A 21315-nucleotide genomic window follows, 5' to 3' on the forward strand; every position below is an offset into this window, starting at 1 on the left:
TTTTTAATTAGCTCCTTTAAAAAAAATATTTTACGGGAGAAATGGAAACTGTAGAATTCATATCTTAAAACAGAAGTTATATGATAAAAATAGAAAATAACAACCTACCAGGGATCATAGAATAGAAACAGTTTTGCTACTGTATTTGTATGTATTTGTAGTAAACAAATGGCAATCAAACAGCTTAACTGTATGCTTATTTTTCACAAGGGAGGATAAGTAAACCTGTTTATGAATTTAGGAACTTTAGACTGCTAGCACTGAAATCAGGATCCCGACATTCCAAAGTCATACCTCCTCACTTGTTTTGCTAAATCCATTGTAAAGCAGTGAGCGTCTTCTGTCTCCAGTACAGCAGGAGGCGCTGCAGCTCTTTAATCCGCAGATAAACTCACTAAAGAAAGAAAGAGCGCGCGTGTGATGTGTTTTGTGTATTCTCAGTGTTTTTATCTCTTGCGTGTTTCATTGAGTGTAAACACAGTCTTGTCTCGGTGTATTTTATTGTAAAGACGATGCAGGACACTACAGTGTGTGACAGTAAACAGAGCTTACAGGAGGATCAAACCTCCACAGAGTCTCTGGATTCTGTCTGTAACGCTGGAGAACAGCAGCAGATCCTGCAGACCAAACGGAAGATGTTTTCAGTTAAACTCATCGACTGCACGAACCTCATGATGAAGATTAAAACTGAACCCACAGAAATCAAAACTGAACCCACAGAAATCAAAACTGAACCCACAGAAATCAAAACTGAACCCACAGAAGAGGAAGATCGCACTGAGGAAGATGATGATTTTATTCCATCAGGTATGTCTTATAATTATTGTCATGTTTTTTACACTTTTAATTGTCATGTGAGCACCTGTTTTGGGTTTTCAGTCACAAACTCACTAATCAAAAGACCCAAAAATGTAAATTTTAAAGGAGTTTATGCTATAATTAATAAATTATTATTATTGAGGAACATGCATGTTGGCTTAGTTCACCCAAAATGAAAATTTGATCATAAATCACTTACCCAACTGCGCCAAATGCCATATTACAAAATGTTAATCTCTTTTAATAGGTAACCAGTGCAGTGCAGATAAAATTGGTGTTACCAGCTAATATTTGCCAGACTCGTGTAAAATAGACTTGAGCATTGATTTGTCTTTCTTTGTCCCTTGCTTTCTGTGTTTCTCTTTTTCTCTGTCCCTCCCTCTCCTGTTTCTCTCTCTTTCTCAAGCCAACATAAAGTTTGTTCACAAACTTCATCTAGTTTAATTGTGTTGTCGTTTATTTCGTTGTGTTGTGAGCTTAAGTGTGCTTTTCAAATGTTGCAGTATGTGCACCAGCCGGCCACCGTAGATCACTACTACTGCTGCTATCCAACAAATATTAAGGAAAATTGAAAACATCAATAAATCCATTGTGTTCTTTATTAGTGCGCAAGTGGTGCGCGCTCCACTGCTACTGCACGCGCTTCTCTTCTCCGTTCCTCCATCACGCGCTTGCAAACTCGCCTCACGGTCGTTTAATTTTACCTCAGAAACAAACATTACTTTACCGATTTCTTTTCTCTCTTTCGTCCTATACGAACTTAAATATGAGAGAACAAATATATATTGTAGTGGTTTTTGATCGATTTTATCATCTATATGAAGAGAATATAATATTAAAAAAGCTTTTGATTGATGTAAACGGAGATAGCTAACGTTAGGCGGCTACTGCTGTGGTAAGATTCGTGTAAGTGAATTAAATGTTTTATTTGTCTATCTTTACCTTCGAGACTTCATTAATTTAGCAAATTCTTTTATCTCTTTCTTCATTTCGTAACATAAACTTAAATATGTGTGGACAAAAGATCTGTTGTATAGGACTTGATGTTATTATCGCTTAATGCATACTTGAGGCACCGATGAGACTCTCTGTGGGATGGTCTATTGAGTGATGGTGCCTTCTGCCACACTTCTCCTCAGTCTTTCCTTCTCCTGAGGTTGCTCCTTTCGCGCAACTCGGTGCATTAACCCTTGACATGACCTAACCTCAATCTCTAATGCCACAATCTCACCACAACCCGGCCATACACGCCAAACCAAGGCCAGAAGTACTACTGTCGTCGTTAATGCAGGTTCAGTGGCAAACGGTTCTGTATGGCAAACTATCTACCGATATACAGAACAACACCGGACTACAAGAAAACGGCAACATCTCACCAAACTTAATACCTTTAGAAACTTAATACTTACCTGAGGCACTGTTAAGACTCTGTGGGATGGTCAGTTGAGTGATGGTACCCTTTGGGTTGTCAAGTGGGCGCCCTTCTTCCTGGGTGTTTAAAATATATTTGAATGATTTGACACGTCTTATGAAGAGAATATGATGTAATGTTTGATATTGTTTCTAAAAACGGATTGGCGACAAACTGCAGTGGTAAGATCTGTAAAGTTCTAACTTATCTGCCAATAAATATTGTCCTCTAAGTCCTCTATATCGTGTTAAAGTCATGTCATCTAAACAAAATATGTAATGCTTATGTATTTTTATATTTAAAATAATCTCCAGTTCATGTTGTCTGAACAATAAGCACTGTTTAACACATCATTTGTTGTCTGATCATTTACATTCAGGCATATCACAATATAGAGGTTAGAGGAACGTTATCAGAACGTTAAGGCAATGTTAGCAGATCGTTTGCGGAATGTTTTTTTAACGTTCCACAAGGTTAGGGGAACGTTACCTAAACCCAGAGGGAACATTCTATTGACATCAAGAAATTTCCTGGGAAACCAGCAGGGAACGTTAGGGTATCTGTTCTGGGAACTAAGTGCTAACTTTTCCAGATCGTTATGGGTACCAAAAATTGTTAGCTGGGAGGTTTCTATTTGTCCCATTGACTTCAGTTAGTTTCACAATGGAGGTGGGCGATATATCGTTTAGACGATAATATCCGAATTGTTGTCTGGGTGATACGCTCAATTTGGATATCGAATATTTCATAATTTGTTCAATCCGACCACCCAAACATGAGAAGAGCCGAAGGGAGTTGAATAATGTAGGGGTTTGTTTGACTGTTTTTTATACAAAATCACGACCGTTCCTCAATTAGCCTTTGCCGAGCCCCGCCCCTCTTAGTTACTGTTGCTACTTCCGAAAGTTTAATGCATTTAAGGAAGGATTGTTCCAGTGCACCGTTAAACCCATTGTAGAGGTGGGAGGTGAAACGCAAACACCCGAAAATTCTCGGGGCAGCCGCATATGTCGAAATTTCAGTCAAAACCGTTCTATTTCATCGTAAACAATCTGAAAACAGGGCTTTAAGTGTAAAATACCGGACTTGTCCTTTAACAAAATTAATAAAACAAAATAAGCGATTGGGATAACTATGACTAAAGGTGTATGTGAACCTGTTTATTTTAGTTATATTATACTTGTATATTTTAGCTGCTTTTTATTTTTATACGTGTGTGCGTGCGTGCGTGCGTGCGTGCGTGCGTGCGTGTGTGTGTGTGTTAAGATAAGTGTGTTGCACTGTTTAAGATGGCACTTTAATTTCGTTGTACTTGTTACAATGACAATAAATTTGAACTTGAAAATAGCTGGATATGTTTACAAATGTTGGTTTATTTGATGTGAATTACCCAGCTGTAATAATAACAGTCTTCTGTCTATATGTGTGAATCTAGAAAAAGATACAAAGTCTCAATTCTTCATCCTTCTTTGTGTAAATAAGAGTAAAAAGACAATTTAATTGTTTCGTGTTTCTTTCAGATGTGAAGAGTGATTCATGTTTGGATATAGAAATAACGTCCTCAACATCAAAAGAGCGACTGACAGCACAAACTCTTTCCTGCATCACCTGTGGAAAGACATTCAGCTCACAGAGACATTTAGAGAGACATGAGAGAAAACACACAGAACAGAAACTCTTCAACAGATCTGAGATCAGTTTTTCTACCTTACAAGAGAAGAAACTTCATTCAGAAGGCCACAGAGAGAAGCAGCAGTTTCACTGTGAGCAGTGTGGGAGGATTTGTGTATCTTCTTCTAAACTAAATGTTCACATGATGACACACAGTGGTGAAAAGCCTTTCAACTGCACTGAATGTGGAAATTACTTCAAAACCAAAGACATTCTTAAAATTCATCAGAGAGTTCACACTGGAGAAAAACCTTACGAGTGTCCTCACTGTGAGAAGAGATTTAACTGTAAACATAATCTGAAGAGACATGTGCTTTTACACACCAATGAGAGACCGTATCAGTGCAGTGAATGTGACAAAACCTTTAGGGATTCAGGTTCATTAAAATCACACCAGTTTACTCATAAAGAGAAACTCCATCAGTGTTCACACTGTGATAAACGTTTCTGTCATAAATATCAGCTGATAATCCATGAGAGAGTTCACACTGGAGAGAAACCTTATCACTGTAGTCTCTGTGGGAAGAGTTTTAGTCTAAAGCAGAACTTACTAAATCACAAAAGAATTCACACAGGTGAAAAACCTTTCAAATGCTCTCAGTGTGACATGACGTTTGCTTATTCAGGTCACTTGAAAGCCCACCAGAGAGTTCATACTGGAGAGAAACCTTATCACTGTAGTGTCTGTGGGAAGAGTTTTAGTCAAAAAAAGACATTACTAAATCACAAGAGACTTCATACAGGTGAAAAACCTTTCAAATGCTCTCGGTGTGACATGACGTTTGCTCAATCAGGTAACTTACAAGCCCATCAGAGAGTTCATACTGGAGAGAAACCTTATCACTGTAGTGTCTGTGGGAAGAGTTTTGGTCAAAAAAAGACCTTACTAAATCACAGGAGAATTCATACAGGTGAAAAACCTTTCAAATGCTCTCAGTGTGACAAGACGTTTGCTCATTCAAGTTCCTTAAAAGCCCATCAGAGAGTTCATACTGGTGAGAAACCTTAAAGCGGAAGATATACTAGGGACATCTACATGACGTCATTTTCGTAACAGAGCATGCGTGAGAAAATATTGAGACAGGACACCCCACTACAAACAATTACACAAAGGCAATAGACAGCATTTGCACACACACTGTTGTTTTTTCTTCTTTTATTTTTACATGCTCCACAGCTTTCTGTTCTTGAAGTATTTTCGTCACCACAATAAAAACCAACATTTTTTATGGGGCTTTTCCGTTGCATAGTACCTCACGGTTTGGTTTCAGTCGGGTCAGCTTACTTTTGGGAGCTTTTCCACTGGGTGAAGTACGTAGTTCCCGATACTTTTTTTAGTACCACCTCGGTTGGGGTTCCAAGCGACCCGAACTGATACTAAACATGACGCAGAAACACTGTAGATCACTGATTGGTCTGAGAGAATCGTCACTATCAGCGTCATTGCTATAATCTAAAAGATTAGCTTTACCTCAGTGCTAGCTTGCGGTGTCTCGTGTGCCATCTGTGCTCTGCTATAAGTTCCCAAACTCCCTTTAGCGATGAAAAACATCTACGGGTTGTGAATCAGGAACACAATACCAGTGTTTTCCAGATTTGCAGTTTGTGGCGGCACATTCGTGACGTGCACGTAATGCTTAAATGCAACCTATGAGGCTTGTATGATGTCATAAATATAACGACACGCCTATAATCCCTCCCCTTCTGAAGTGATACGAAGGCCCTGTCCCAAATGGCGCACTTCATGTGGACTTTCGGTCTCGTGGCCTTAAATTGCGCGTTCTCGCTTAGTCTACGAGTCCGTAGGGTGTCCCATCTGTCATTTTTACGCTTTGAAGTGTGCTCATCAGCGCCTCCTTTGCCCCCTTGATTCGGTCTTCAGCGAAGCCCGCACTGCAGCAGGCTTCGCGCACTTTGCCAACCCAGAAGTCCTTGCGAAAGGGCAATCAGACGACGGAAGGGAGGAGTTCACACTGACGGGCAACCTCTCTACCTATTTCCGGTGTGATGCTCGAGTCTGTCCCAAAATACGACTCCGGTGCACCCACGTGGACTCACATCAAGGGTCCCTAAAGTCTGGACTACGTGATGTCATCAAAGTGTGGACTCTGAGGAGGACCACAAGTCCGGAGTGTGCCATTTGGGACAGGGCGTATCTCGACCCTGATAGCACACATACATCTTGAAGACGTCTATTTGATGTCTGCGTTTACATCTGCAAGACATCATATTTAGATTGTTTGCTCATCTGCAATACGTCTCTGAGACGTTTCCTAAAAGATGTCGTATATATTGAAGACGTCTGCAAGACATTTTTAATTTAGAATGTATGTAAAGCAGCTCTTTCTAAGACCTTTATAAGATGTTTTTACACACCAGATGTATTCCAGATCTCCAGATCTTTACCAGTCATTGTTTTGGTTTTTCTTTTCCTCAAATGAAACCATCTTCAGTCTTAGGTTTTGATTTCAAGAGATAGACTTTTATTATCCGGATCAAATAAAAGCCGAGCAGTCCGGCACAAATGCCAAGACTCACTGAAAAACTTTTCCTTGTACAACAGTATTTAAGGCTGTCTTCGCACGCAATCCATGACCTTTACATTGACCTTAGCATATGCTTCTATACACAAGGGTTTGTAACATGAAGCAACATATGGTCATATCATATAGAAAAACATGGTGATCTCATTCCCGGGACTGTAGGTCCTTTGTTTTTACCCTCAACATGTGCAGACCTTCTACATGTACTTTTTGAACAAATTGCAATGCATGCTGGTATTTTTCCTACAAACACAATGGTTATCTACGTGACACATATAACTGGTTATATCCATATAGAAAAACATAAAAACATAATGGTAAAGTATTTGATACACATATTCGGATTAAAACAAACTACTTCATCATCTTGCAGATGCACCTGTGCTATCTGGGGATGGAATAGCTAACCAAACTCGCATATCAGCGCGGCTCTGATGGCCTGGTAGAGTAATAATTTGAATGAGAAATCATTTGTATTGTGTACACGCCGAACACATGTAGCCGCGAGGGGTGTGCTTTGAAAACTGTATACCAGGCCCTGAAAGGTCACGTTCTTCCTGATACCATTTTTAAACCCTAGTTAGTGTGTAATGTTGCTATAATAATAATACCTAATGTAGCATAAATAATACCTGTAAAATGATAAATCTCAAAGTTCACTGCCAGGCGATATATTTTCTTCAATAGAATTCCTCTTTAAAAGCCTACAACGAACGGCCTGTTTGGACTACAGCCCTCTATTTCCTGCTTTAATGACATCAGTAAAACAGTTCGTTGACTAAACTCCGCCCACAGGAATACGTACGTCACCAGCTTTGGCTCAAACGGCTCTGCTAAGTTTAGCTGCTATCGAATCACAGCACACTAAACAAACTACACAATCCGAACTCGATACGTATTTCTGAAGGAGGGACTTCACAGAACAAGGAAGACATCAACCCGTTTTGAGGACAGTGAAAACGGCACTATATAGATAAGTAAATTGTGTGAAAAATACCGCTTTTTTACACGTTAAAATAGAACACATGTTATATTGCCTACTGTAAACACAATCAAAGCTTCAAAATCACAGACAGAACGGGAGCTTTAAGGCTGCTCTCAATTTCAATTCAAAGATCATCAGAGAGTTCACACTGGAGAGAAACCATAACACAGTAGTGTCTGTTGGAAGAGTTAATCAACAGTCAAACTTCTCCATTAGAGTCTGACAGCAGCAGCCCCCAAATCAGCCCCGCCCTCAGTTCGTCCCCTCTATCTCCATTGGGGTCTGCCCACTTTTCTTGCATTCTTCAAATATTGCCAGTGGGTGGAGTCAAGCTCTAACCTGGGGCCGGTTGCACCATCCGGATGTAAAAAAGTTTGGTGTAAAGGGCTCGTTATTTTCGTGCGTAGGTCCTACGGCATAGCCGCGACGGCGTAGGTTCCAAGTCGGTTTTCATTTATACTTTTGCGTCGTCGTCCCCGTCAACGTGCAAACACGTGCGCAAGACCGCTGGTGGGCATTTCCACGTGTGTAACTTCAGTAGCAGCACGACTGTCAAAGAAGAAGAAGCTTGGCACAACCCACAAACGAAGAAGAAACTGCAACTTGTTGTGTATGATTTGAGAAGAGCAGCAATGATTGAAGTAAATAAACAGCGACTTTTGTTGCAGTTTGAGTTAAATCACTCCTCAACTTGGCCATTCTTTGTTTTCACCGTCGCAAACGGAAATACCTATGACGCAGTTTTTTTCCCTGAGGGGAGGGGTTCTGGTGGACCAATCACAGCACTTGCGGTCCACGTAGAACTGATTAAAATTTTGCGCTTTTAAACATTTTGCGAGGTGCGTGTCAGGCTACGCAGAGCAACACACAGGCTACGGATAGCTACGCCGTAGAACTTACGCACGACTATGAATCGGGCTCAAGTCCTACGTCGGGCTTGGCTACGTCCAACATTGTGAAAAATATTTATGCCTGTTGCACCATCTGAAACTACAACCAGACGCAGCTACGCTCAGCGTAAATGATGTTCGCCACCACGTATGCGTTTAACAGTGATATTTAGATGCTGTTCGCGTTTACTATGACAAAAATGTACACTAAGTGCCGCCAGCTAATAGACAACATATGAGAGCTTTCCCCATGTTTACCAGTGCACTATACCTCAAGATGTGTGCGTGTAGACTCATCAGATTATAACAGCTCTAGTTTCAAACTTTGCAAAAATTAAATCAAAGCTTTTAATAAGTTTTCTACAGTGTCTTTGTAAGTATTTATGTATTTTATTATATAATTTATTGGCAGTCTTTCTACCATGCATGAAAGCACATTGTATCCTGTGCATTAATGTCTCGTCACATTTCATTATTTCTATTTTTGCCATAGAAACACAGTCAATACTTTATATTTACGCCTGCCCTTGACTAGACGTAAATTAGATTCTCAGACGTGCGCTACAGCTAGATGGTGCAACAGGTGTAAATTCTACGGCTAACATAAAACGCATTTTATGTCCAGAGTAGTCTTACGACCGGGTTTACGCCCAGCTGGTGCAACCGGCCCCAGGGGTTTAGTAACCCTTTAATAGTAAATTAAGAACAAATAATGAGCAATATCGCAGATACAAACACACAAATGAAATAAAACTGTGCTGCTCATGTTTTCAGATTGATCTAACAGTTCTGTATTTTGGAGGTAAAGTGCCAAGCTGGTAAAGAGTGTATGTTTCTGGGAGCAAACATACTGTTCATAACTATATACAGTAGTGTTAATTAATGTTGTTTTTCATATTTTACTTACACATTTATCTTTTTTTATCTTTTATAAGCTATTTTGTTCTGTGTCAAACTTGTTTATTTACTATATTGTGTGCTATGTGATTTTACAAATTGGTTTCAAAGTTTTAATGTCACTGGCCCACAATGTCATTAATTGTTGGAACTGTTTAGATTATTCAGTAAATTCTTTGTTCATTTTTACAATGATTCAACTCCTGCTGTCACACTTTCACTGCACAGACACCATATATTGTATAACAGGTTTCTTTTTACTTTATTATTAGTATTTTAATGACAATCACAGTTGAATGTAATGTGGTAATAAAAAAGGAAGAAAGTCACTGTCCAGTACAGATGAAAATAAAGGCTTTAAACTTCAACTGCACTTTTCATGTGCATATTATAGAGAGAATTTTTTTTAAATTAGCTCCTTTAAAAAAAAATGTACGGGAGAAAGGGAAACTGTAGAATTCAGAATCTTAAAACAGAAGTTATATGATAAAAATAGAAAATAACAACCTACCAGGGATGATAGAACAGAAACAGTTTTGCTATTTGTATATAGCCATGTATTTGTAGTAAACAAATGGCAATCAAACAGCTTATCTGTATGTTTATTTTTCATAAGGGAGGATATGTAAACCTGATTATGAATTTAGGAACTTTAGACTGCTCACGATCCCGCCATCCAAAGTCATACCTCCTCACTTGTTAAGCTAAAACCATTGTAAAGCAGTGAGCGTCTTCTGTCTCCAGTACAGCAGGAGGCGCTGCAGCTCTTTAGTCCGCAGATAAACTCACTAAAGAAAGAAAGAAAGAAAGAGAGCGCGTGTGTGATGTGTTTGTGTATCCTCAGCGTTTTTCTCTCTTTCGTGTTTCATTGAGTGTAAACAGAGTCTTGTCTCTGTGTATTTAAGTGTTGAGACGATGCGGGACACTACAGTGTGTGACAGTAAACAGAGCTTACAGGAGGATCAAACCTCCACAGAGTCTCTGGATTCTGTCTGTAACGCTGGAGAACAGCAGCAGATCCTGCAGACCAAACTGAAGATGTGTTCAGTTAAACTCATCGACTGCAAGAACCTCATGATGAAGACTAAAACCGAACCCACAGAAATCAAAACTGAACCCCCAGAAATCAAAACTGAACCCACAGAAGAGGAAGATCGCACCGAGGAAGATGATGATTTCATTACAGGTATGTCTCCTCTATCATTGTTGTAAAAAATTTTTTTTAACTGTCATGTGAGTACCTTTTTTTTTAAAGGAGTTTATTATCTTTAATACTTATTGAGCAACAGGCTGATTTAAACGGTTAGTTTACCCCAAAATCATAATTTTATCACAAATCACTAACCCGTGGCGTACTAAACCCCAAGTGCTCCGATTGTCTTCAGAACACATTTTTGGGTATTTTTGATGAAAACTAAGCCCAGCAAACACGGAACGTTCCCTGTAGGTTTTTAAGTTATATATTTTTTAGCCATATATTAGGGGTGTAACGGTACGCAAAAATCGGTGCGTACCTCGGTTTTGAGGCCACGGTTCGGTTCATTTTCGGTACAGTAAGGGAAAAATGCAAAAATTAAACTGCAGGTTGTTTACTATAAACTTTTTTACAATTTGTTTACACTTTTTATTAAAATATAATATATAAAATATATATAAAATGAAAAAATAATAAATAAAATACTACTGCAAAGTTCTTTTTTACATTATTTTATAACAGTAGGTAACTCTTTTCTTAACCTTCTCTTAAACTTTTTCTACTTAAACCTTGCACTAAACTAACAAATTCAATTGCTGAATACATTTATGAACTATTAGCCAACATTTTTGCCACCAAAAATTTTCTGTTTTGATTTATTTTGGATTGTTAAACTCACAGTATTGAATTGGCTATGTACCATCTCTGTATAAAAATAACAGTACTGCTCTATGTGTAACTGCATAGCAAGCAACATGATGATATACTTATTATACACTCATTTTGAGATTAGTGAGTTGCATACATAGCCATCTTTGATCTTTTGCACGTTTCTCCTAATCTTTGCTTGTGTTGTCAATGTAAGCTGTGACTTTACTAACGAACCCCTCCGCAGCTGAGTAACAGCTGAGTAAGCCCGGATTAAAGCTCTTCTCTGTCCCCACCAGCTGATCGCATTGTGTCAATGATATGATTGACGTAAGGTGCAGATAAAAAATCTGATAACGCATTCTAGAGGTCAACCGATATGACTTTTTCTCTGGCCGATGCCGATATTTAGAAATCAGGGCTGGATATGTTTGGCCGATTTTCTATATGTACATAATAATTAGGGGTGGGCCGATCCAATACTTTGGATCGGATATCGGGTCGATCTGGACCTTTTTTGCTGGATCGGGTATCGGAAAAACGGGGCCGATCCAAATCCGATACTTTGCGTTACTTGTGTCATGCTACAGAAAAAAAAGCACCATAAATGTTATTATACATTATATTCAAAATCTTCCAAATATATTCAACAGCCTTATGCGAAAAACAAATGCATATATGAAGATATTTAAGGTCACAAAAACTGAATGGTTTGGTGCTCGCCGAGTTAATACACTGGAGTAGCGTGAATTAAATATGTCACACACACACACACACACGTTCACACACACACACATGCACACACACACACACACACACACACACACACAAAAGCCGTATTTTAAACATCTGATTAAAAAGTCTTTCATGTTGTGACAGTTTGCGCAAATAAGTAAAAATGTACTTGAACTATTTATTTGCTCAGTCATATGTCCACTCAAAAACAATTGATAAATATTTAAGAACACTTACATTCTTTTAACTTGTATCTCATTTAAACAAAAATTCACTTGACATTATATTCTCCTGATTTTGTGCAACATGTTTTGTGTGTATATGTGTGCGTATATATATTAACGTGTTTATACACACACAATTCTAAATGGATCAAGAAAAATACTAGTATTGGATCGGGATCGGTCGATACTCAGAATACAGGTATTGAAATCGTATCGGTAATAGAAAAAGTGGATCGGCCCAGCCCTAATAATAATGCGCGCGTTGTTTGAAGACGCGCCTTTCGCCGTCATCCAAACATGTATCCCAGACATTACATTTGTTTGAGTTCATGCTGCGCTGCAAAAACCGACAGGCAGGCAGGTGATATCAAAGTATCACGAGAGTGAATCGAGAAGCCATAAGGAAGTCTGCTTTCCAACAGCTCTCGCGCTACTGTGATGTCATCCGCATATCTGTGTTCTTCGTCATACAAACTTGTTGAAGATGCGTAGAGCGACTGCCTTCGGGACGTCAACACAAAACGCTGTAAAACTATCATTGTAGAATTCTTAGGCATCAACCAATTAAAACAACATATCTACACAGACTGACACTGCAAAGTGACCTAAAAGATTTTTTGTTGGAATGAATTGGAACGAATTATGGACGTGCTCCTCGCTTGTAAGTCACATTGGTCTACTAGTCTACGGCTGTAAGTAAATGTAAATATGGTGAAACTGCAAAATATTGCATGAAATGCTGTAATAAGAACATACTGTTACTAATACAGTTAATAAGAAAGTTTACCGTTTACAGTAACATTTAGGCGATTTTAGACTATTTGAGCAACAAAGATGCTAAAGTGAACTGTTTTCAGTGCGCATACGCGCACAAACTCAAAAGCCCACGCCCAACGCGCGTTTCAAAAATAACGCAAAGCAAACGCATATTTTTTGGGCTTGAAAGGAGATAAACGCACAAACTTTATTGTAATACCAAAGTCTCTGAAAGTATTCTCATAAAAACAGTCGTTTATTATAAGTGAGAAGTTGATCATGTGTCAGTCAGTGTATAGATCGCTTCTCCGTTGTTAAAGGGACAGTTCGTCTTATAAGAAATGCTTATGTTTGAGTCATAATGTTAATCAAACTACAAAAGACAAAAGGAAAATCACTTTTATAGCTTTAAAAAGATTAATTATATTTAATTTATAGTATGAAAACAGTGTTATGTTAATTTGATACTGTTTTTCTACCTAATCAATAACGTTAGATCTTACTTTATTTGTAACTTTGTTCTTTTCTATTTTATATGCTTGTAATGTCTTGATTTGTTCTTATTTTATTTTCCCACATCACTTTTTTGCTTATCTGAAAATTATTCAACCCATGACTCAAAAACCATAATGTAATTCATTTAACCAGTACTATATTGTAAAAATAAGTCATTTTAAATTAGATGTAGGCCTTCAGGTCCACCCTATTGCAAGGCTAACTTAAAATTGTATGGCCTTGTGACTGGTGGTCTGATTATGGCAAATTAAAATTATTGCAGATGTAAAATAGTAAGGGAATTCTACTTGTTACAGCTTTCCACCTTTATCAACCCATTTAATTAAACATGGTTTCTGTTACTAGTCAAATGTTTACATTTTAAATCTAAATTGTCCGTCAGAATTGAAATAATGGTCATGTATGTTATGGTGGGAATTTTGTTTCTGCGCACGTGGAGGGATGTTGAGTTCCTTACTTCTTCTTTGTCCTTGGCCCATCACATGCCTGAAGAATAAATAAGTTAAGTTACAGCATGTTCCCTAATGAGCCCATAATATTTATTCTGGGTGGGTCCTCCCACCTCGTGGCCCCATCAGAGGCCACATCGCCCCTCGAGCGCCCTTCTCACCTCTTTCACCCCTGACCCGTTTTCATGCCTGACCATGCATTTATCAGACACAGATATTACCTGACACACTGCTGTCATTATCTTTGATCAGTTTTTTACCATGACTTTTATTGCTTTGTAGAATAAAATCCTTATTTGGTAGACCTGATAAATTATTTATTCATCATAAAGTTAACATAGTAAATGTCTTATGTTTTTTAGTTGAGACTGTTATTTTGGGCAAATCTTTCTAAACACATTTACATTCTCATTTCTGAGGCGCTATAAGTGACTGATTGTGCTGACAGTGACGTCTTGTGAGTTTAGTGTTGGGACAGATCTGTTGTTTCAACCGTTCATTCAAACGAATCCATTCAAAGGAGTCGAATCGGACGCGTTGTGTTCTAATCCAGGCTGAGCAGCGCAAAACTGTAAACAAACTGTTACTGTAACAACATGAAAAACATTTCCTCGGTGGACATGATTTGGTCTTCCGACCTTTCGCCATCGAGTCAGTTTTGTTTTGAGTAATAAAAGCAGGGAGATAGCGAGCGGCTCTGCTCTCTCTATCACGCAAACAAAGATCATCATCACTCATTAATCACATGAAATGAGCCTAATCTTTGCACGGACAGTGCACTGCAAGACATAGGCTATGTCCACACAAAGCTGGTGCATTCCCAATCCGATCATTTTTTTTCCTTGCCCTAAAAAAAAATCTGTAAACACGAAACCACTGAAAGCGATGTAGTATATATGCCGGACCAGTATGGGGCGCTGTAATTCTGCCACAGATATACACTATACACGGAGAAGACGACTTATGCATGCGCATAACCAACGTATGGTGTTGTCCATTATCGCTTGTTGGTCACCACAATTGCATAGAAGCAATAGATTTTGCTGTAATAAAGCTAGTAGGGAGTGATCTGCTTGCAGCAGCAAGAGGCAGCGTCACGAGTTCTACAACAGCGCTTAAGTGCCCGCAGATACGCCTGCATATTAATCGGCCTAATTTTGCAGCTAAATCGGCCAAGGGCGATTTTTTAAAATATGCCAAAAATCGGCCGGCCGATAAATTGGTCGACCTCTAACGCATTCCTTATTCTCGCTGTCACAGAAATGTCTCATGATTGCGTAGCAACGAAAGACGTGCATCCTCTCACGCACTTTTGAAAGAACAAAACAGCGCGTTGACACGCGTTTAACATGCGCTTTAGACACAACACGTAAATGTTTACCTCAATAATCAAACGAATATACAACTAAGTAAATAAAAATCTTTCTGCGGGCCGAATTATGTGATATGTTTGACAGAAGACTTGCGCTGAACACGGAGACTTCCGCCACTTCATATGTTTGTGTGGAAACCCACGTATTATGTTCCACACAGGCGCACATAAAAGATTGCATTTGGCCTTTCGGTGCACGTGTGCACCGTGCCGAAAGCCTTGAACCGAAACGGTCCGATACGAATACACGTACCGTTACACCCCTACCATATATAAAATAGCCTAATCGATGGCCTTTATTAAGGCAACTTGGGCTGAATCCCAAACGCCTACTTCCATACTATATAGTACGCATAGTAGCGCTTTTTACATACTATATAGTATAGTTATGTAAAAAATATATTTTAAAGGTTTCTGATCAATTTGACATGTCTTATGAAGATAATATTATTTAGCCTAAGGGAGAAGCTTTTGATATTGTGGTAACACTTTACAATAAGGTTCTTTAGTTAACATTATGAACAAACCATGAGCAATACATTTGTTACAGTATTTATTCATCTTTTTTAACCCTGCTGAAAAAACAGCATACCAGCAAAACGAGCATTGTGTTTTGTGCTGGTTTGCTAGTGAACATCAGCTAAACCAGCATTCGCACCAGCTAAACCAGCATTCGCACCAGCTAAACCAGCATTAGCACCAGCAACAAACCAGCATTATCACCAGCATCCCATGCTGAAAGACCAGTCATACCAGAAAGACCAGCATATGTTGTGTTTAGCTGCTGGTATGCTGGTGACCACCAGGGTATGGGAAGCTTTTGAAATTAGGTAGGCCAAATCCAGGCGAAAATCCCCAAAATAGCTTCAGGGTGTAAGAAATTAAACTAGTCCAGTAAGTAGGGCTGTCACTTTTGTGAAAAAATCGTTTTCGATTTTTAATATATAAGTGTTCATTGAATCGATTGTAAAATCGATTTTCCATGTCTAAAAAAGACGTTTCCATTTTCAACGCCAAATAACAGACAAATGTAAAGAGAGCGCCTGAAACGCACAAGTCAGCAATATTTCTTATTCATTGTCATTAAGTTTCGTGCAGAATAAAAAACAGCAACAGTAGTGCAATATTCTCTAAAAAAAATATGCAGAGTGGACTGCTGCCATAAATGAAAAACATTACTGCGGGCTTCAACCGGCTGCTTTTATGATTTAGGCAATTCAAAAATTATTTTAAATAATGATTCGATCCATTTCAAACAACTGTTCAAAAATGAAACTTTAAATAGACTTACTTGAAGTTGAGAACATGCTGTGTATTTTTTTATTAAACGTAACCGACACTTAGGCGGCACTAGGCAGGCATAATGAAATGCGCTAAAAGACTATGGCCATTACAAATTATTGGTCAGGAAAACAAGTCGATTAACATTTTAGGGGTCAAGAGCAGAGCGCTTTTCATTCACTATATGTTCATCTGTTGAGAAGACGCACTCCGACCGCACTGATGTCCCAGGGAAACTCGGGTACTTCGTTGCCGGCTGCGTATTTCGTACTGCCAATCTTCCATCACAAAAGCGGGTTGCTGTCAGCTCGCAAGGGTGGCTCCTTGTCATAACTCATTATCTCCTGTAAGGTCACAATTTCGACGCTCTCTCGTGTTGCACAGGTTTATTAACGTTGTCCTCCATTTTCTTTGCAAAACACTAGATGCAGCGATTGAAAGCGTGAAACTATAGGTGCGTAAAATTGCTGGGTATTTTCTGTCTAGCTTTCGCACACCTACTGCACTTTCGGAATTATTTATTTTCTTTTTCTGCTTGTTTGTGAGTTTTGTTACATCTATATTTTTAACTGTTTAATTCTTTTCAAATTAATAGTGTACATATTTGGTTAAAATCGATTGCCTATTTTCGTTTTCGAAACTTTTTTTGGTTGGTCCGATCGATTGTGCAATCGATTTTCGAACGAAAAGTGACAGCCCTACCAGTAAGTGTATCTATTTTAAAGCTTCTCACCTTGCAACAGCTCAGAAATCAATGGAAATGTATGCTGTAATCTGCTATAGTTGTCCTCTTCATTTTAGAATCCCGTTGATAAAAACAGTCTAAAGAATCATTTAAGAGTTTAGCTGTTTTCTCAAGTTCACTGTTTCCATGATCTTTCGCTATTTTTGCTTTACTGAAGCTACTGGTGTGTAAAACCTGTTATTCACCTTATAAATAATAATAATAAAAGCTATACAAGCTTATTTAAGGCAGATGGTAAAGATGGAAGATGGTATTTCTAGAAAAATATTGCTATTTTTAAATGTTACAATTTTATTGGTGTGTAACAGCTCAAGTATAGCATACAGTATAACCTCATTAACTCAACACTCTGGTCCCAGAAAATACTTGTAAAATTGGCAGACAAGCCTCTGCGTGAAAGCTAACACGGTAAATGTTCTGGGATCGCTCCTGAAAAGACGACCTAGTAACATTTCTGTAAAATACCGGAAAGCCCTCAGTGTGAACAAGACGCAGAACCAGTGCCGTAATGGGCGTGTCGTAGTGAGGACGCATGTGTCTTCACAAAAATGAATTTATGGTTCAGCTCTTTAAAATCAGGGATTTACATGCAGATCAACATTCACGACAAGAAATGACAGCCAGCTGGACTGAAGCAGATATCAGGTAGCTCAAAATTTGATCTTACTTTGTGCCTCTTTTATTATAGCCTCTTTCACACAGTAATTCTGGTAAATTACCATGAATTTAAAGGGACACAAGGCAGCATTTTTATGTTAATAAATCATCTTCGTAAGTCGGTATATGGTTAAATGACTCATTACATGACGAATGAAGACTCTCTCGCCCGCCCCTACCGTCTGTAGGAAGAATACCCCACTTGCAAGTTCGCTGTATCCGACCCGGTGTCCTTCAGTCTCGTATAGTCTTAGTTATAGAACGCATTTACTCCCAGACACTAGGGGGAGCTAGTAGACAAATAATACTCAGACTTGCCTTGTGTGCCTTTAACAGAATGAATTAACCAGTAAATACAAAAATGTGCTGTTCACACACACAGTGCCATTCCGTCTTTTTACCAGTAAGACATCATTCACACATCAGTATCAAAATACCAGTAAACTTGAAGAGAAAGCGGAAGTTACCTGTTCCGCGCGGCCGGCGAGCTCAGTGTTGTATTTGTAAGCCAAACGGAACCTGAGTTTGCACATTAGACTTCACAGAGAATGTACTAAGGACGTCGACAATTCGACAAATAGATGGTAAGCTGTTTTAAACAACTTCGGTGAAGAAATGTGGATGTTAACTTCAGGTGTGCTCGACTTTTAAGCAGCATGTGTGTAGAAACGTCCGTTACAATGCGGGGGTTATCGCTTCACCTGTATTAAAACGTAATGATTGGCCCGAAGCTGTCAGCGCGGTCTGCATCGTCCGCTCTAAATATAGTATAGTATTGTATATGTGTTTAATATTGGTATCGGCCAAATGTGGTCTGTTTAAATCGTTATCAGCAAAAAAAAAACATATCGGTGCATCCCTAGTTCAGATTATTAACTCTTTCACCGCCAGCATTTTTTAAAAAAGTTGCCAGCCAGCGCCAGCGTTTTTCATGATTTTCACCAAAGTTTAATGCCTTCCAGAAAATGTTCTTCTTCAAATAAATGAACATACAATATACCAAATGAAAGAACAGACCCTCTGCTTTCAAAAAAAAAAAAACGTTTCATCCTACCTTGAGTAGTTATTTTGTAATCAGCTTTTGAATATGGGTAGGTTTCTGCAAAAACACCACATTTTGAGCAAAAAGCAGAGATAAATCCATTTTTGTGACAGACTTTTCATAGAGATCCCATTCAGAGCGACCTTGAAAACAGACACGGACATGCAGCAGCTTGCCAGAGGGCAATTCTTCCGGGTTTAAAAAGTTGCGGAAGGGCGCCACCTGGTGGATAATAGCGGTATTGCGGAAAGACGGAAAATCTCTTCATTGGCGGGGAAGCGTTTTCTCTTGATTGACGAGCAATGTTCCCTCTAAGCTGCGCGCGTGCGCGGCCGCGCAGGCCAGCCAAAGTGGCCGCGCAATAGATTTGTCAGACCGCTAGTGTTGCTTTCGTCAACGAAAAGTATGACGAAATATAGTCGTCAACGAACCTTTTTCACGTGACGAAAACGAGACGAGACGTAACGAAAATGCTGGTCATGTGACGATGACTATAATAAAATGTATAATGCAATATTGTTGACGAATAAAAACGAGACTAAAAGTGGTTTACAAAATAAAAACTAGGCTAAAATGTCTCTTCATTTTCGTTGACCAAAACGAGACGAAATGTTATAACGTTATTTCGTCTTTTACCCATCTCAGCATCTCCGCGCCCCCACCACCTGACTGCAGGTGATCACGTGTATTGTTGGCGCTGCGTAGATCAATCAAAACATGAAAGTACCGCGAGAGTGAGTAGAAAGCATGCGGAGCAGTCTGCTCTCGCGATGCTTTGATATCATACGCCACCATTTGCACGTTAAGCCGAAAGTATACTCGGGACGTCCGCGTATGCGCGCCGTCCGCATGACGTCATTTTCGTCATCAGGAGGGTCCGCGGCCGGCCGCGCGGACCGTCCGCGTGCAGCCCAAAATTTGAGACCGCGCGGACAGTGCGCGTACAGTCCGCGTACGACAGCGCATGCGCATGAAAATATTTAGACAGGACACTCCACTATAAACAATTATACAAAGGAAATAGACAGCATTTGCACACACACTATCGTTTTTCTTCTTTAACTTTTACTTCTTCCAAGAACAGAAAGCTCTGGAGCATGTTTGTTTGATTCCTGTTCTTTGTTGTCTTGTTGTTTGTTCTAAACTGTGTTTGCAATGGTGGATCAGTTACTTTTCTTCACCTATCCTAATGTTATAATGTACTGTAAATGTCTCCAAATCAGTGCTGCCCTGACAGCCTGTTAGACTAATAATTTGAATAAGAAATCATATGTATTGCGTATAGTGTCGAACGCGGCCATCCGCGTGTAGCCGCGAGGACTATACCCGGAAAGCTGCGCGGACGCGTGCGCGCGCGAGCCGGACGCGGACGCGGAAAAAAAGTATACCCGGGCCTTTAATGGGCATTTCAAACAGTGTACGCGGCAACCTCACGACATGCGGAAAGCGGAGAAAAGGGGGCGGCTATAGAGGTGAAGCGGAGTTGGTCCACAAGCCTTGCTCGTGCACCTAAGATCCTCTCCCTTTTACGGACACGACTCTTCATGGCAGTCGCTGTTGAAGATAAACACATTTCCACTAAATGCTGCACAAAACGCTTCCACTACACGATAAACGCTGTAGCCGCGCGGCGATTCCGACCCGGAAGATGCAGCATTCTGGCTCCAAATGTAAAAGAAAAGTCCAAAATAAATCCCGTGCATCACTTTCAGGTCAGTTCAACAAGCCTGTTGAAATCTATAGCTTTGATTGCTGACACCACCAGTATAACAATGTACAAATTTATATCATGTAACAGTTGTTTAAATGACATTGTGCTGCGTTGCGTTTTGAAACATTGTAAATATATCTATGCTAAAGACATTCGTTGTTTTGTATATGTTTAATAACTACACTTATTTATTATTTAAATAAACAAAACATACTTCGCTGAATACTTGAGTATTAAATCAATCAAACACCTGTACTGTTGAGAACATAATCATACATACCAACTTTGCTTTTCTTAATAGACATCTGATGTTTTCTTAAAGCTGACTTTTAATTTACTTACAAGAAAAACATTTAGTAATTCTCCAAAATCGCTTGGATTTATACTGACATTTAAGATCAGCTTTGTCACATTAGATTAAGCCAAAGTCCATTAGGTACACTGGTGGTAACGTACAGATGCAGAAATATAAACTATAAAATATAATTACATATGTATGATTGTAGTTTGTGCTGCTGTCAAAATACAATAATAAATGTTAACAATAGCATATTTCTATTCTCACACATACTATAGTTGTGTGTGACCCATTTGACCTTGTGTGTGTGTGTGTGTGTTTGCTTAGACTACTTTTGTTTTGATTATGTAGACTTTTATGTAGACTCTTACGAACAGTCAAGTCACTCACTCAGAGGATAGTAAAATAAATATCTATTCAAATCAGAGCATCTTCCATGTCTGGAATGGATGTATTCTTGGGTCTATAAG

General features: G+C 39.1%; 2 protein-coding genes across 2 annotated transcripts in view; both read left to right on the forward strand.

The window, feature by feature from the left end:
- The first annotated feature begins 266 nt into the window (after positions 1-266).
- LOC141279842 (uncharacterized) overlaps positions 267-21315 on the forward strand; it is a 190864-nt gene continuing 169815 nt past the window's right edge. The window contains exon 1 of the mRNA XM_073815429.1: positions 267-807. Coding sequence (XP_073671530.1) covers positions 513-807 — 295 coding nt within the window. The 5' untranslated portion in view covers positions 267-512. The remainder of the gene's footprint in view (positions 808-21315) is intronic.
- The window catches only part of LOC135771611 (uncharacterized), a 28180-nt gene continuing 10612 nt past the window's right edge, over positions 3748-21315 (forward strand). The window contains exon 1 of the mRNA XM_073815453.1: positions 3748-4908. Within this exon, the coding sequence (XP_073671554.1) occupies positions 4044-4908 (865 nt within the window). The 5' untranslated portion in view covers positions 3748-4043. The remainder of the gene's footprint in view (positions 4909-21315) is intronic.

The sequence above is a fragment of the Paramisgurnus dabryanus genome, chromosome 8 (assembly GCF_030506205.2).
Source record: "Paramisgurnus dabryanus chromosome 8, PD_genome_1.1, whole genome shotgun sequence".
In the NCBI taxonomy this organism is placed as follows: domain Eukaryota; kingdom Metazoa; phylum Chordata; class Actinopteri; order Cypriniformes; family Cobitidae; genus Paramisgurnus; species Paramisgurnus dabryanus.